At 46.3% G+C, this 14,197-nt stretch overlaps 1 protein-coding gene across 1 annotated transcript in view; it reads right to left on the bottom strand.

The window, feature by feature from the left end:
- Positions 1-5,085: 5,085 nt before the first annotated feature.
- Positions 5,086-14,197, bottom strand: part of LOC147639261 (uncharacterized) — a 53,841-nt gene continuing 44,729 nt past the window's right edge. The window contains exons 9-10 of the mRNA XM_086789044.1: positions 5,560-5,734; positions 5,086-5,436 (exon numbers count right to left, since the gene is read on the bottom strand). Of these exons, the coding sequence (XP_086645170.1) occupies positions 5,423-5,436; positions 5,560-5,734 (189 nt within the window). The 3' untranslated portion in view covers positions 5,086-5,422. The remainder of the gene's footprint in view (positions 5,437-5,559; positions 5,735-14,197) is intronic.

The following is a 14,197-nucleotide window of genomic DNA, read 5'->3' as shown; positions in this document are numbered from 1 at the left end:
CCACTCTAGGTCACTGGGCAACGTCGGTTGCTGGGCTCCCATCTCTAAGCCATTGCTTCCCCCCAAAACTCGAGCAAAGGAGATATCTATGACAAGGTGCCACCACACCCTATATATGGCTCTTTGACTTCCCATGCTCTTGCATATGGAATAATCCACCACAACTTCCAGTCATGTGAAAACCCAAGAGTAGATATGCGAATTGCTACGTCCAACACCTTTGACATCCTTCCAAGTACATCTTTGGATAGGGTGACCATGGTGAGCAACGGCCTAGTCCATGGTACGACCCATCACCTGGATTCTCTTAAAAGGTGCACACAAAAGTGGTTATTCTACCATTATTTTTGACAATCTAACCTCGGCGATGGAAACCAACTCCTTCAAACACCAACCTCCTCATGACTGAACCTCTCAATCTTCTCTCAACCCGAAGTGAAAAAATATGTAGGAAAGCAACAATAAGAGTTGAACAAAGAAGAGAGTTGGATATTTCACATGAAGGAGAACCACACCCATGGGCACACCTTCAACCCTCACAGCCTATGCAAGATAACACCTTCATTACTCACAAGGGCTTTGAACTTGTGAGTAATGTAGGTATATAGGCACAAGGGCTTTGAACTTGTGAGTAATGTAGGTATATAGGCACAAGGGCTATGCACTTTACAATTGCACTTCACAAGCATATATTGCATATACAGGTGCTCACAATAGCTAGCACCTTGTTAATCACTTTGTACACTTTGTAGGTTAACATGGTTTCACCTACATGACCTACACCCGTAAGGCCCTTTGCCATCTTACCTACTTGAACAAGCACTTATCTTTTGTAAGATGACGTTGGAACATATAAAGTAACCTTATTATAAGCTTAATGTCAAGTAACTCATAATAGCTAGCACCTTATTAATCACTTTGTAGGTTAACATGGTTTCACCCGCCCGACCTATCGTAAGGCCCTTTGCCATCTTATCCACTCAAACAATAGGTACTTATCTTTTATAAGACGGAGCTGGAACATATAAAGCAGCCTTATTATGAGCTTAATGTCCAATGGGAAAAGTCTAAGGACTTCATATATATACTTGCTATAGTAATACTACCGACCATTTTTAAGTTTGGCTAACCTAGTGTGAAAACTAGTCACTTGTATATAAGTTAATTTTGACACTAAGCAATACACGTTCATTTTCTTGCAATGGAGCTCTTCTTCTCTATTCTTGTTTGCATGTGTTCGATTGGATTCTTGCATGCTAGATGGTTGCTTGCTTGTAGATTGCTCCATTCCATCAGCTTCTTCTCCCTTCCCCCACCATGGAGGACATTCTCTTTTTGTCTCCATCTAGACATAGAGAGCTCTCTATCTTACCCCCTCAATGGAGTGAGGATGCGACCGAATGAGCTAGTGTACCCACATCATGGAGTTGCATTATTACGGCTTGAAAGCTTAAAGGCAAGACATAACGATACATGATTTGACAAGGCTAAGGTAAGCTCTTGACTTAAACATATTTGGCACCATTGCCAAGGACCTCAGGCTTAGCTTCGTTCTTCCATCCATTCCAAACTATTGGGACCACCCAATATTTCCTGGTGTTGATTAGGAGGCACACTCCGAAAAACATATGGTTTTAGAGCTTTGGATGTGTTTAGTTTGTTGTTTTTTATATTTTGAAGTTTATCTGTATTAGGGCATTCTAGCTTCATATCTTAGAAGGGGAAACCTTGGTTTCTTGGTGATTTTGATAATTTTGGAGACTCACAAGGCTTAGATTTCATTGCATTGAATCAAGAAATAGCTTACCAATTGTGATTAGGAGTGGAATCCACTCCGCAAACATAAGCATTAAGCTACATTAGGTGTGGATTAGAGTGGGATAGTTAATTTTGTTTCATAGTTATTTCATATTTTTTCAAGCATTATTGTAGCTTAAAAGAATGTATAACCAACAAGAAATAATTGAGGAGATTTGGGAAGAAATGAGCCATGCAGACATGAGCGGAGGAACAATGAAACACCTAGAAATAGAAGCTGCCCACGGTCCTTGGAGCTCCAAATTCAGTAATTGACTCTATAAACGCCATAAAGTTCATAAAAAAGGCATTAAACTGCCCTATCTTTAGGCAAATCTCCAATGAAGAAACAATAGTCCCTCAATATATCATCACAAGGCTCTAGACCATGATGAGGACGGTTACAAAAAAAAAACATCCAAGGTAGCTAAGAAACGAAAAACTCAAGCTTCAACCTCGAAGCCAGTAGTTAAAGAGCATGAGGTACAAGCCCCAAAGGTTGCAGTAGCCCCTAAATTAAGGCTAAAAAACCTGGACCAAAGGTCTTTAAGAAGAAAACATCAAAGGTAACGTATGATCACTTGTCAAGGATAATAACATCATGACTATTGAAAGTGGGCGCTTTGGACGACGAGAGCTCCAAAATTTCCTCCCTTGGAGAGACAAGCGCCCTCCCACTCCACCCGCTCTTCCTAAAAAAAAGAAGCCAACTGACTACGAAAACCTTCCAAAGAGACTCAAGAGAACCCCAATTCTATGTTATAGAAGGAAAATATGAAATAAGACACCAAGAGCTTGTAAGTATAAGGAGCATGTGAAACAAGCCACCTTATGCAAGTTGAGTTAGAGCTTGTCCTTGAACAAGTGGTTGACTAACCTACCCTATTCGAGAGCCAATCATAGCCTAAGAGTATGCCAACAGCCTTAATCAAACTCAACCATTCTTAAGAGGCCACAAAAGAGCCAATTTTGACGCCTTTGCCTTTGAAACTAGTTCACCCAAATCCCACATTACTAGATGCAATGAAGGAGGACTCAGTGGAAGGTGAAAGTTGACCTTCCATGGATCATCATAGTCTCAATCACAATTTCTTCGAGGTGATTGGCGAGATGACTTCATTTCGACCCTTCAAAGGCATTGCCTCCTAGGAGGGAAGGACCAGTGTACACCCCTTACACATTGGTAGGCCCAAGCCCACCTCAAAATGAGCACAAACCAAGTGAGTGTGAATATTGCCCGAGAGACATAGTAGACCTCACTACCTTCTTATCATTGGGAGGTCCGAGTTCTAATAAGTTTTCTTTTACAAGGTAGCTCTCAACTTTGGAGGGACTACTCTGACTGGATGATTAAAACCTGAGTCCACACACCTGAACTTCAAGAGGAGGATGATGATCCGTTCCACATTCAACATTTCCCTTCCATACCCAAGACCGAAAGATAGCCAAAAGTGCCCATGAACAAGCTGGGTCTCTATTTTGAAAGCGATCAAATGAATGCCGTGTTATTTGTCATTTATGAAGAAAGAATCATAGTCTCAACAATCTTGGATGGTGGTGCTGGTGTCAACATAATCACCAAGCATTATTATTGGCAGGCTTGAAAAGCCCACTCCTCGAGGCACAAACCTTGTGGTTTAAGCTTGCGAGATGAGAACTCACGAAGGAATTAGAGAAGAAAAAAAATGTGAGAACAAGCAACAAACGCTTGTAAATAAAGAGACGTAGCAAGAAAAACTAATGAGAAGAAAAAAAAAGTGAGAACAAGAAATAAGTGCTCGCAAAGAAAGATAAGTAGCAAGAGAGAGAGCTCGTGTAAGAAAGAGAGCACGAGAGAGCACTCACAAGAAAGAGCAAGCCAGCAAGAGCGAGTCAGGTATAGCGAGCGTGAGAACTAAAGGAGCTTGCAAAGCACATGGTTGCGAGAGCCAGCAAGACAGAGTAAAAAGAGTGACAGACCGAGCACACGAGCGAGATAAGAACTCTTTGCTGTGCTTCTGGAGGATGAGAGAGAGAGAGAGAGAGAGAGAGAGAGAAGCACCACACCAACAAGTACACTAGCCAGGCCAAGCAAGACATCAAAAAAGCAAAAGCAACCAGCAAGTCCACCTCAAACGCAAGGTGTCTAAACACTGCCATAGGTGAACCACTTTCGACAAGCGATCCATCAAGATATCGACAAATTGGTAAGTGTGGTAAAATTTCTAAGCCCTTCTTTTTTTTTTTAAACTGCTTATTTTGGCTCCCCATTGAGTGGGAAGAGTGTTCTCCACGGAGAGTAGAGCTAGTACATTGCCCAAAAAAGTCCAAAAGCTAAAAAACTTGCGAGTCCAAAAGCAAATCACGCTAAGCCCAAACCCAAATCACCTTCCACTTACCACTAGACCCTCGCGAGTTTCTAATTTGCATTCAACCTTCTTCACACACATCATATCGCCACTGACACTTACATCCATAGAACATGCATTCCGTCCTGCTGTGTGGTCTATCCAGTATCAATCCAGTCACCCATGCCTCCCGTCGGGCTCACACCCAATGGTTTGAACCGCACCTTTTCTAGCCACTTTAACATTGATGGTTCCCAATTTGGTAGGCCAAATCCATGTCCCATGCCAACACTTTGATGCTTACCTTTAATCCAGTTGTCTTGTTTAATTCTCTTTATCATTTTTGCTGAGTTCCGATCCTCTTCCAGCCATAAATCGCCATTCCAACATTCTCACAATGGCTACTAGCCCTCCATCCAAGCATGGCACGCATGAACTTCATGAAGTGGGCATCCAAATTGCAATCTTTCCAGCCATAAATCACCATTCTGACATCTGCGCTCTCACAAAGCCTACTAGCCTTCCATCCGTGCCTGGCACGCACAAACTCATGAAGATGTCCTCCATCTTGCCCCAATCAAATGGGCATCCAAATCAAAGAAATATGTTTTATTAAGTGTGGACAACTGACCTTATCACTTATTTTAGAATAAAAATTTAATGAGTGTGATAAAATGACAAAATCTTTTGCATGTAAAAGCTTATAATGATATGTTCTTTGATAACAGGGTACAATATAATAAAAATAGCTTCTCCAAGAACATGCTCTTAGTTAAGAATTTGTTTATGAAATAAAGCAATAGATTTTATCATAGTTGTACAAATAGAAATAAGTGATTTCTAATATCACAAAAAATGATAAATAAGACACGAACAATAAACTATATTAATTTTCTTTTATGAAGAGAATGATTATAAGGGGCATGCATTTACTGGCCGGGAGAGAGAGGGAGAGATCTAATTTCTTGCAAAAGTCTTATGTGATTATGGTGAAACAATATGATTGTAATCATGGACACAAGTATAGAAGACAATAAGAGCTAAACACAAAATCATGCATGACTAGCTATGGAGAGAGAGAGAGAGAGAGAGAGAGAGAGAGAGAGAGATGTAAGCATCCACCAATTCAGGTGGTTTACATAGATGACCATCATGTCAAAGAACTCCAAGAATGGAATAGGAGTCTCTTTTGGTAAGAGGCTTATGCAAGATAGGGCTAGTATGTGTCTATGTATTTAACATCACCGCTGTCTGCCTGCATTATGCAAGATAGGGCTAGTATGTGTATGTATTTAACATCACCGCCGTCTGCCTGCATAACAGCACCAATTATTGGCAAGGCTTAGGCTTGAAAATAAGTATAATCCGACCATAAAAATACAACATTCCACCCATAGCTTCAGATAGGTAATCAAACCTGTAAACAAAACCATACCTTTGTGTGCTGCTACTTTTGATAGTGATTTCTGCTTGTCGTTGTGAGAACCAGATTGTCCGGAGCCTTTGATATACCCACAACTGTTCAAAAGAGAACGTGCAGAGTTGTTTATGTGCTTGAACCTGTCGGGTCCAAGAAGAATGCCTCCAAACCATCGAGAGACCACTACCACCTGTTCACATCCCAATCACAGCAGTCGTAGTAAGTATTTAGTGGTTGCTTCAAAACTTTGGAATGCAATTGAAATGCCCCACATACAAGCATGTGCCACACACATGCTCGTGCATGCCCACACCCACTCTCACGCACTACATGCGCACACATACACACATGGTACTAAACCAAGATTAATGTGCAATGCATGTGCGGCATTGGCCAGACAAAGATTAATCGTTTTCACTAACATCAAGATTAAGTACTAGTCCTACAGTGTCAGCCAGCTCCATCTTCCAAGAAAAGATCCTTCAGTTCATAGAAAAAGAAGCATCTTCCTGTAGGCAGATTACAACCCTCCAAGGAGGTAAGACACTAGAGGAAAAATGGGGGGAGGCTCCCTCCATGGCTGTCCACTCTTGGAGGGAGACTACATTGGGGAAGGGGGAAAAAACTGCATTGGGGGCCTGTAAAGCCAGAAAAGGCCATCATCATCCCAGATGAAAAAGGGGCCCAGCTCCATGTGCATAGGAAGGCTGCGGGTCTGTGCTGCATTGTCTTTTGAGTCGCCCAGCAACGGCTCCCAGCGTCCCAGGAGGGTGTGGATAATCTCTATCCAAATGAAAAAAATGGTCTTTGCAGCGGGGGTGTTGTTATCATGCCCTCTATGAATTTGCTGCAACACGCCCACCAGATGTGCCAAGTAGTAATACTGCTGATGAGCTCCCAGCTCTGAACTGCAGTGGTCAGTGGGGACCAAGAAAACACCAGGACCTTGGTGGCAGCAATGGTGAAAATCCAGGGACATTTGAATTTGAGCGTGCAACCCTCAGCATCCTCCTTGAGGCAGAGTGCTGGCCAAGCCTCCATGGCCCAAGAAATGGTTCCCCAAGTACTTAACCACTCCACCGCTCGGTCCATCATGAATAAACACACAATCCACCACCAAACCTGTTGTGCTTGGGTTCAGATTGCTCCTCATCCGGGTTCAAGTTGGCCTTCTTCTTCGATTAGCATCATGGCTAATCATTCTCCCTCGGCCGGGCAAACCATTGTTTTTTCTGAAGCCAAGCTCGCGGTCCTCTTCGCCAAAATCGAGAAAGACTCCAAAATGACCCTCATTGCCAGAATCTTTGGATATCACCCTTCCCGTCTCCAGGCTCGGGATTGGGTCCTGGTGGCTCTGCCTTCCGACCTCGCTCCACACTTTCGAGATGTCAAGTTGCTTGGAAGAGGTTTCTTCTAGGTGGATTTTGATTCCGAGGACGCAGCCTCAGAGGTTTTGAAGGGCAGCCCTTTGCCATTGGGCCCGAGGAAGGTTTTTTTTCTTCCCGACTCCAGCTATTTTGACCCTGTTGAGGAAGACCGGAACCGTTTCCAGATTACTCTCAGATTCCCAGGTCTTCCTCCCGCATATTGGCCTATGCTAGAGGCCATCGGGTCCGCCTTTGGGCTGGTTCTTCAAGTGCCCCCCCTCCACGCTTTGACAACATCTTCTGCCCAGGTGGTCACTGCCTCAGCGAATGCTGTCCCTAGGGTCATGGTTCTTGCCCGTGACTGAGAGCTTTTTGAGGACTATGTTTTGCTTCCGGGCCCTAGTGGTCTTTTGAAGCAACGTATGGAGATTGTAGGTAAACCCGATCAGTGCCGGGTTTGTCACCAATAGGGTCACTTTGCTCGAGATTGCCCTCGGGCTCGGGGTCGCAAGAGGCCTCGCAAGCGTGCTTCTCAGCCGCCACCTCCCTTGGATCCTTCCCCTCCTACAGTTCGCCAGGTGTGGCGAGCTGTCTCTCACGCCCGCCCCCCTCGTGCGATTGATGGGAAGACCTCCTCAGATCTTGTACCTCAGTTTTGGGCAGAGGGATGTATCAGCTCATGCTTCTTTGCAGGGAGATGATATATCAGATTAGGATGATTTTGTTGAGTCCTCTCTACTTGGAGGGGGCAATATGCAGGATGATCAGCATAGTGGGGATCATGTATTGCAGGATTTTCAGCATGATGCCATTGCCCTTGATGCCCCGCAGGGAGCACAGGTTTCTCGTACATATGCAAGTACTATGCAGGGCCCCGGACAAGGGCATGTCAGTGGACTTTGCCCTGTGGATTATCCCGTCCTCCAGCATTATGAGAGGCGTCCTCGGGCTCTCAATCGTCTTCTTAGATCGGGGGTCAAACCCTCTTCTCTTCCATGAGAATTGTCTCATGGAATGTTCAGGGCCTTGGAGGGCTTCCCACCCATGGTAGGAAGCGCCTTCTGAAGGACCAGCTTCACCCTGCTGTTACAGGAGGATCTATGGATATACTTTTGTTGCAGGAACACAAATTGGATAGATCTCAGTGTGGCAAAACTGGTAAGATGCTTTCTGGCCACACCTTCTGGTCCTCGGTTGTTGGGACTAGAGGGGGTGTTTGCATTTCAGTGGCAGCATCTGTTATGCCTCATGTTATTGGGCACGATGTTATCATCCCTGCTAGAGTGCAGTGGATCTTGATCATGCATGAGGGGCAGAAATTGGGAATCTTGAATATCTATGCACCTAACGTGAGAGGTGAAAGGGTGGCCTTTTGGGACACCATTACAAATGTCATTCCCCAGGTTGATCATTGGATAGTGGGAGGAGACTTCCATATGGTTGCTTAACCTTCTGACAAGAATGGTGGACGCGAAGGGGGTTTACACCCTTTGGAGCGAGCCTCATGGGAGAGGTTCACGCTCTCTTTCTTTGGCAGGGATTGTTGGACTGAGGATGACTTCCAAAGAAAGCCAAATTCCTTATCTTTCTCTTGGCATAACCGCAGGAGCGGGGATGAGAGCATCTTTGCATGTCTGGACAGATTTTGTGGGGATGATTGGTCCCTGGACAGAGAAGGCACTATTGCTATTATGCCTAGCACCACCAAATCCGATCGTTGCCCCGTTGTTTTGTGTCTCAGGGAGCCTGGGGCTCACTCGGCCTCTCCCCGTGTCCGTATCCCTAACTCTCTGTATCTAGATGCTGACATCTCCCTTGAGATCAGAGAGATATGGAGATCTTGTGATGGTCCTGATCCTCCTCATAATATTGCGCTGGATCTTGAGAGGACCAGCCATCATTATCATAGTGCTGCCTTGTCCAAGAAGGAGGCTCTGGACAAGGAGAGAGCTATTATCATAGCGCTGCCTTGTCCAAGAAGAAGGAGGCTCTGGACAAGGAGAGAGCTATTAGGCATAGGATTGCTGCTCTGCAGAGGGAACATGAAAAGCATCCACATGCGTCTTGGATTACAGACCTCTTGACCACAGTTAGAGCAGAGCTGCAGTTGGCCATGGACAGGAGGGCTGAGTTCGCGTTTCATGCGAACGAAGCTTTTTGGACTCAGATGGGTGGCAGATGCAACAAAGAGTTTTTTTCAGCGCACAGGCCTTCCCATAGCAGGGATTCTGTGAGGTATTTGCAGGATTCACAGGGTGAGGTTCAGATTGAGCTTGACAAGGTAAGGGGTATTGCTTCAAATTTTTATCGGTCTTTGTTGACTGCAGAGGTGCCCTCTCCTCCGAGAGATGTGGCACGATAGAAAGTTTGGGAGTGCATGCCCAAGCTCATTACAGATGCTATGTGTTCTTCCCTGGATGCCCCTTTCTCGAAGGATGAATTCCTTCACGCACTACATGCTCTTTCTAGTGGTTCATGCCCAGGGGATGATGGTCTGTCTCCCACCTACTTTATTCTTTTTTGGGATCATATTGGAGATGCTATCACTGTTGCCCTTCAGGAAATGTGGTTGTCGGGTATGATGCCGCCATACCTCACGGAGGGGCTGATTCACCTTATCCCCAAGAGTGGGGACAAGACTGACATTAAACAATGGAGGCCCATCACTCTCCTTGGATCTGCAATAAGATCTTAGCTAAAGCCTTGAGTATAAGGTTGCAGCTGATTCTCCAAAGGACTATCCATGATACACAAAATGGGTTCCTCCAAGGAAGGAGTATAACATCTTTTCTTTCTGGGAAGCTGTCAAGTGGGCAAAGTCTAGTCAGCAGCCTCTTGCCATTATTTTGCTTGATTTTGAAAAAGCTTATGACAGAGTGGATTGGGATTTTTTGGAGGGCACTATGGCACATATGGGGTTTTCCCAAAAAAGGATTCGAGGGGTGTCCTGCCTATACAGGGAGGCTCATAGCACTGTTTTAGCTTGTAGGGGGCGCAGAGAGCGTTTTCAAATTTCCCGTTCGGTGAGACAGGGCTGTCCCCTCGCCCCTTTACAGTACCTCATTGTAGCTGAGGCTATGAGCAGGTTTCTTCGAGCTGCCCTTGGTGTTGTGGGTCTCAGGCTGCCTTTATCCATGGAGGAAGAGTTTTTAGACTTTGAGTTAGCAGATGATACGGCATTGTTCCTTGAGGCTTCACATGCTTGTTTATGTGCTTTCCGGACAGCCTTGGAGGCCTTTTGTTTGGCAGCACTATCAATTGGCATAAATCAGTTGGTTTTTGGATCAGTGATTCTCCTCTTGCAGATTGGGGTACAGATGTTGGTTTTACTTGGATTGAGAGAGGATGCTCTGCCAGATACCTTGGTTGTCAGGTGGGCGTTGACATCTCCCCTGCACAACAATTTGCTCCAGTGCTCTTAAGCATTAAAAGCAAACTTCCTCACTGGAGTAGGAGGAAGCTCGACTTGGCCTCTAGACCTTTGGTGGTTAAGTTTTGCTAGCCACGACTTAGTTTATTGCTTTGTGTTGGATTTTTTATAAGGGTTGCATTGGCCAGCTTCGTCGCCTTATTCGGAACTTTCTTTGGTCAGGGCTTGATGGAAATGCACACACCAGAGCCAGAGTTGCTTAGGAAACCATTATCAGGCCTAAGCAGGAAGGGGGATTGAATATCATTGACCGCGAGGTGCAATGTGAGGCTTTGCTCTGTAAGCTTATTGTTAGGGGCTTTCTTCCAGGCACTGAGCCGTGGAAGGACTTTCTTATGCAGCAGATCACGAAGTGTGTCCCTGTTCGCGGAGGTGACTGGACTCTCAGCTCATGCTTTATTTTTTTAGATGTAGTTCACCGCTCCCCTTCGCCCCCCCTGGTTAGGTCCCTCCTACGGGCCTGGGACTGCCTGGGGAGTTTTTTGGTACACACTCCCCCGCGTTCAGCGGAGGAAGCTAACCGGCAGCCCATTCTGTGGAATGGTTTGATCTTAGATGTGCATGGTAGGCCTCTTGGGGAAGCTATGCATATTCTCTGGGCTAGCTGGGAGACCTTATGCCCCACAGTGCTGGCTTGGAAGAGGTTTCAGAGCCTTATCGAGGTGCAGAGATTGGATGTCACGTAGCATTTGAGAGGTTCTAGTCGGAGGATTGCACAGATTGATGCAGCCATTCCCAACCACTGGATTACTGGATCTTTTTTGGAAGGTCGTTATCATTCTTGGTTTGGGGTTTTCTCTAGGATAGGTGTTCCACTTCAGGTTATGGGTATCTCCTTGCCTAGGGAGGATGATGTACCGGTCTTTTTTTCTGTACATGATGGATGGCAGCTAGAGAGATGTGATGTGCAGGACCTTATTGAGGACCCCTAGATTCGTCCAGTCAGAGTTGTTGGCAGGTTAGGGAAGCACGTCTTTGTTGTCCCTGTTTGCGGAGGTGACTGGACTCTCAGCTCATGCTTTATTTTTTTAGATGCAGTTCACTGCTCCCCTTCATCCCCCCTGGTTAGGTCCCTCCTACGGGCCTGGGACTGCCTAAGGAGTTTTTTGGTACACATCCCCCCGCGTTCAGCGAAGGAAGCTAACCGGCAGCCCATTCTGTGGAATGGTTTGATCTTAGATGTGCATGGTAGGCCTCTTGGGGCAGCTATGCATATTCTCTGGGCTAGCTGGGAGACCTTATGCCCCACAGTGCTGGCTTGGAAGAGGTTTCAGAGCTTTATCGAGGTGCAGAGATTGGATGTCACGTAGCATTTGAGAGGTTCTAGTCGGAGGATTGCACAGATTGATGCAGCCATTCCCAACCACTGGATTACTGGATCTTTTTTGGAAGGTCGTTATCATTCTTGGTTTGGGGTTTTCTCTAGGATAGGTGTTCCACTTCAGGTTATGGGTATCTCCTTGCCTAGGGAGGATGATGTACCGGTCTTTTTTTTCTGTACATGATGGATGGCACAGCTAGAGAGATGTGATGTGCAGGACCTTATTGAGGACCCCTAGATTCGTCCAGTCAGAGTTGTTGGCAGGTTAGGGAAGCACGTCTTTGTTGTCCCTGTTTGCGGAGGTGACTGGACTCCCAGCTCATGCTTTATTTTTTTAGATGCAGTTCACTGCTCCCCTTCACCCCCCCTGGTTAGGTCCCTCCTACGGGCCTGGGACTGCCTGAGGAGTTTTTTGGTACACATCCCCCCGCGTTCAGCGAAGGAAGCTAACCGGCAGCCCATTCTGTGGAATGGTTTGATCTTAGATGTGCATGGTAGGCCTCTTGGGGCATATATGCATATTCTATGGGCTAGCTGGGAGACCTTATGCCCCACAGTGCTGGCTTGGAAGAGGTTTCAGAGCCTTATCGAGCTACAGAGATTGGATGTCACGCAGCATTTGAGAGGTTCTAGTCGGAGGATTGCACAGTTTGATGCAGCCATTCCCAACCACTGGATTACTGGATCTTTTTTGGAAGGTCGTTATCATTCTTGGTTTGGGGTTTTCTCTAGGACAGGTGTTCCTCTTCAGGTTATGGGAATCTCCTTGCCTAGGGAGGATGATGTACCGGTCTTTTTTTCTGTACATGATGGATGGCAGCTAAAGAGATGTGATGTGCAGGACCTTATTGAGGACCTCCAGATTCGTCCAGTTAGAGTTGTTGGCAGGTTAGGGAAGCACGTCTTTGTTGACCCCCCCCCCCCCCCCAAGGGATGATCACAGAGAGTGTTAGCCTTTGGTTGTATGGTGGCTGCCCTATTAGACTTTTGCATTGGGACCCCGGTGACTGGGAGTAGAAGGATGCTTGTAACCCTTTGAAAAGCATGCCTTTTTCCAGTTATACGGTGCGGAATGCCAAACATCTTATCTTGGGACACATTCAGAGTGTCCCTACTCTTAGACCCCATTGGGAGTCTTACAGCATTTCGATTGACATTCAGAGGGTATTTTGGCAGAGATTGTGGCATTCTTATAGGAAGCCACAGATTTCCTCCTTTATCTGGGTTTCCCTTCATGGTGGTCTGGCCACCAATCAGTGGAGGTCTGTTATTGGTGCTTGCCCACCATGCCCTAGATGTGTAGGAGTTTCGGAGTTAGTTTACCATTGTTTATGGAAATGCAGGGAAGCACAGAGGGTTTGGTCTACGATTGCACACCTCTTTGGTAGGATTAAGAGGGATGCTATCATTTCTTTTGGTTCTATCATTTGGTTGACACAGTCTGGGCCTCAGCTAAGGTTCAAGGGGACTGACAGGAGCTTGGCTAGGCAAGGAGTTGCTCGGCAGTGTTGTCTTCAGGATTTGCCGCTTTCACACTTTGTCCCTCTGGCACAGAGGTTAGGGGAGATTATTGCTAGCATCTCAGCTTGGAATATCTGGAAGGCTAGATGCACTGAGGCCATTGAGGATACTCTCGTTCTTGTTTCTCAGTGTCTTTGCAGGATTTGGAGTGATATTTCTCACACCATTATGGCTACCTGGGCCAGAATCCAGGGATCTTCGAGGGCTGCGGGGCGAGGAAGCGCGCCCAGTTTATGAGAGAGTGGGACATTGGTATCTTTTTCACATCCTCTCATTCGGGACCCTATTGGCGGCACAGGGCTCCTGATTGGTTGAGATTTCCACCTTGCTTGGTGTGAAATCTCCATTTTGTAAAATTTTTCATACTTAATAGAAGTCTCCTTTCTGGAAAAAAAAAAAAAAAACCTGTTGTGCCTTCAGGCAATCCCAAAGGCAGTGTTACTGAGACTCTTGGAGAGTGTCGTATCCACTGCAGGTGGCAGAGCGCCCCTGCAATTGCTAACCAGGTGCCCACAGCTAGACTCCTGTGGGCTACCAGCCAGAGTTGAAACAATGGGCGGCGGCAGCCGATATGCCCCCGACCCCAAAAAGCTGAATTCTCCTTCCCTATCGGGCAGACTGGAAGAAGAAAGGGTAGCTCAGAGGGGGTCGTGATTAATCTGAAGCCAGTCATCTAGATCCCACTGTACCTGGACAAGGAGGACGCTTTCCAAAAGCCAGCAGATGCCAGGGTAGATCAACTGCGACCGAGGAGAGGGATCCATATGCTACACCTGCCTCTAGAAGCCTACTACCTGGACTCGCTTGAGGGGGAAGTCCTCACATGGGGGGCCTATAGGAGGCCCTTTCTGAGGCTGCGGATTAAGGGGGGGATGTCATGATAAGAGAAGATAACTACCCATACTGGGGGTGGGGAAGAGTCGATCAATGTCCATATGACTCCATAACTCCCGGGGAATGGCCATGTTGATGTCAAGGATATGCCCCCCCCCCCCCCCCCCCCCCCCCCCCCCT

This window comes from Cibotium barometz, chromosome 4, assembly GCF_041138505.1.
Source record: "Cibotium barometz isolate CiBa-2024 chromosome 4, ASM4113850v1, whole genome shotgun sequence".
Lineage (NCBI taxonomy): Eukaryota > Viridiplantae > Streptophyta > Polypodiopsida > Cyatheales > Cibotiaceae > Cibotium > Cibotium barometz.
The sequence above is the reverse complement of the archived record's forward strand: the minus strand, read 5'-3'. Positions and strand labels throughout refer to the sequence as shown.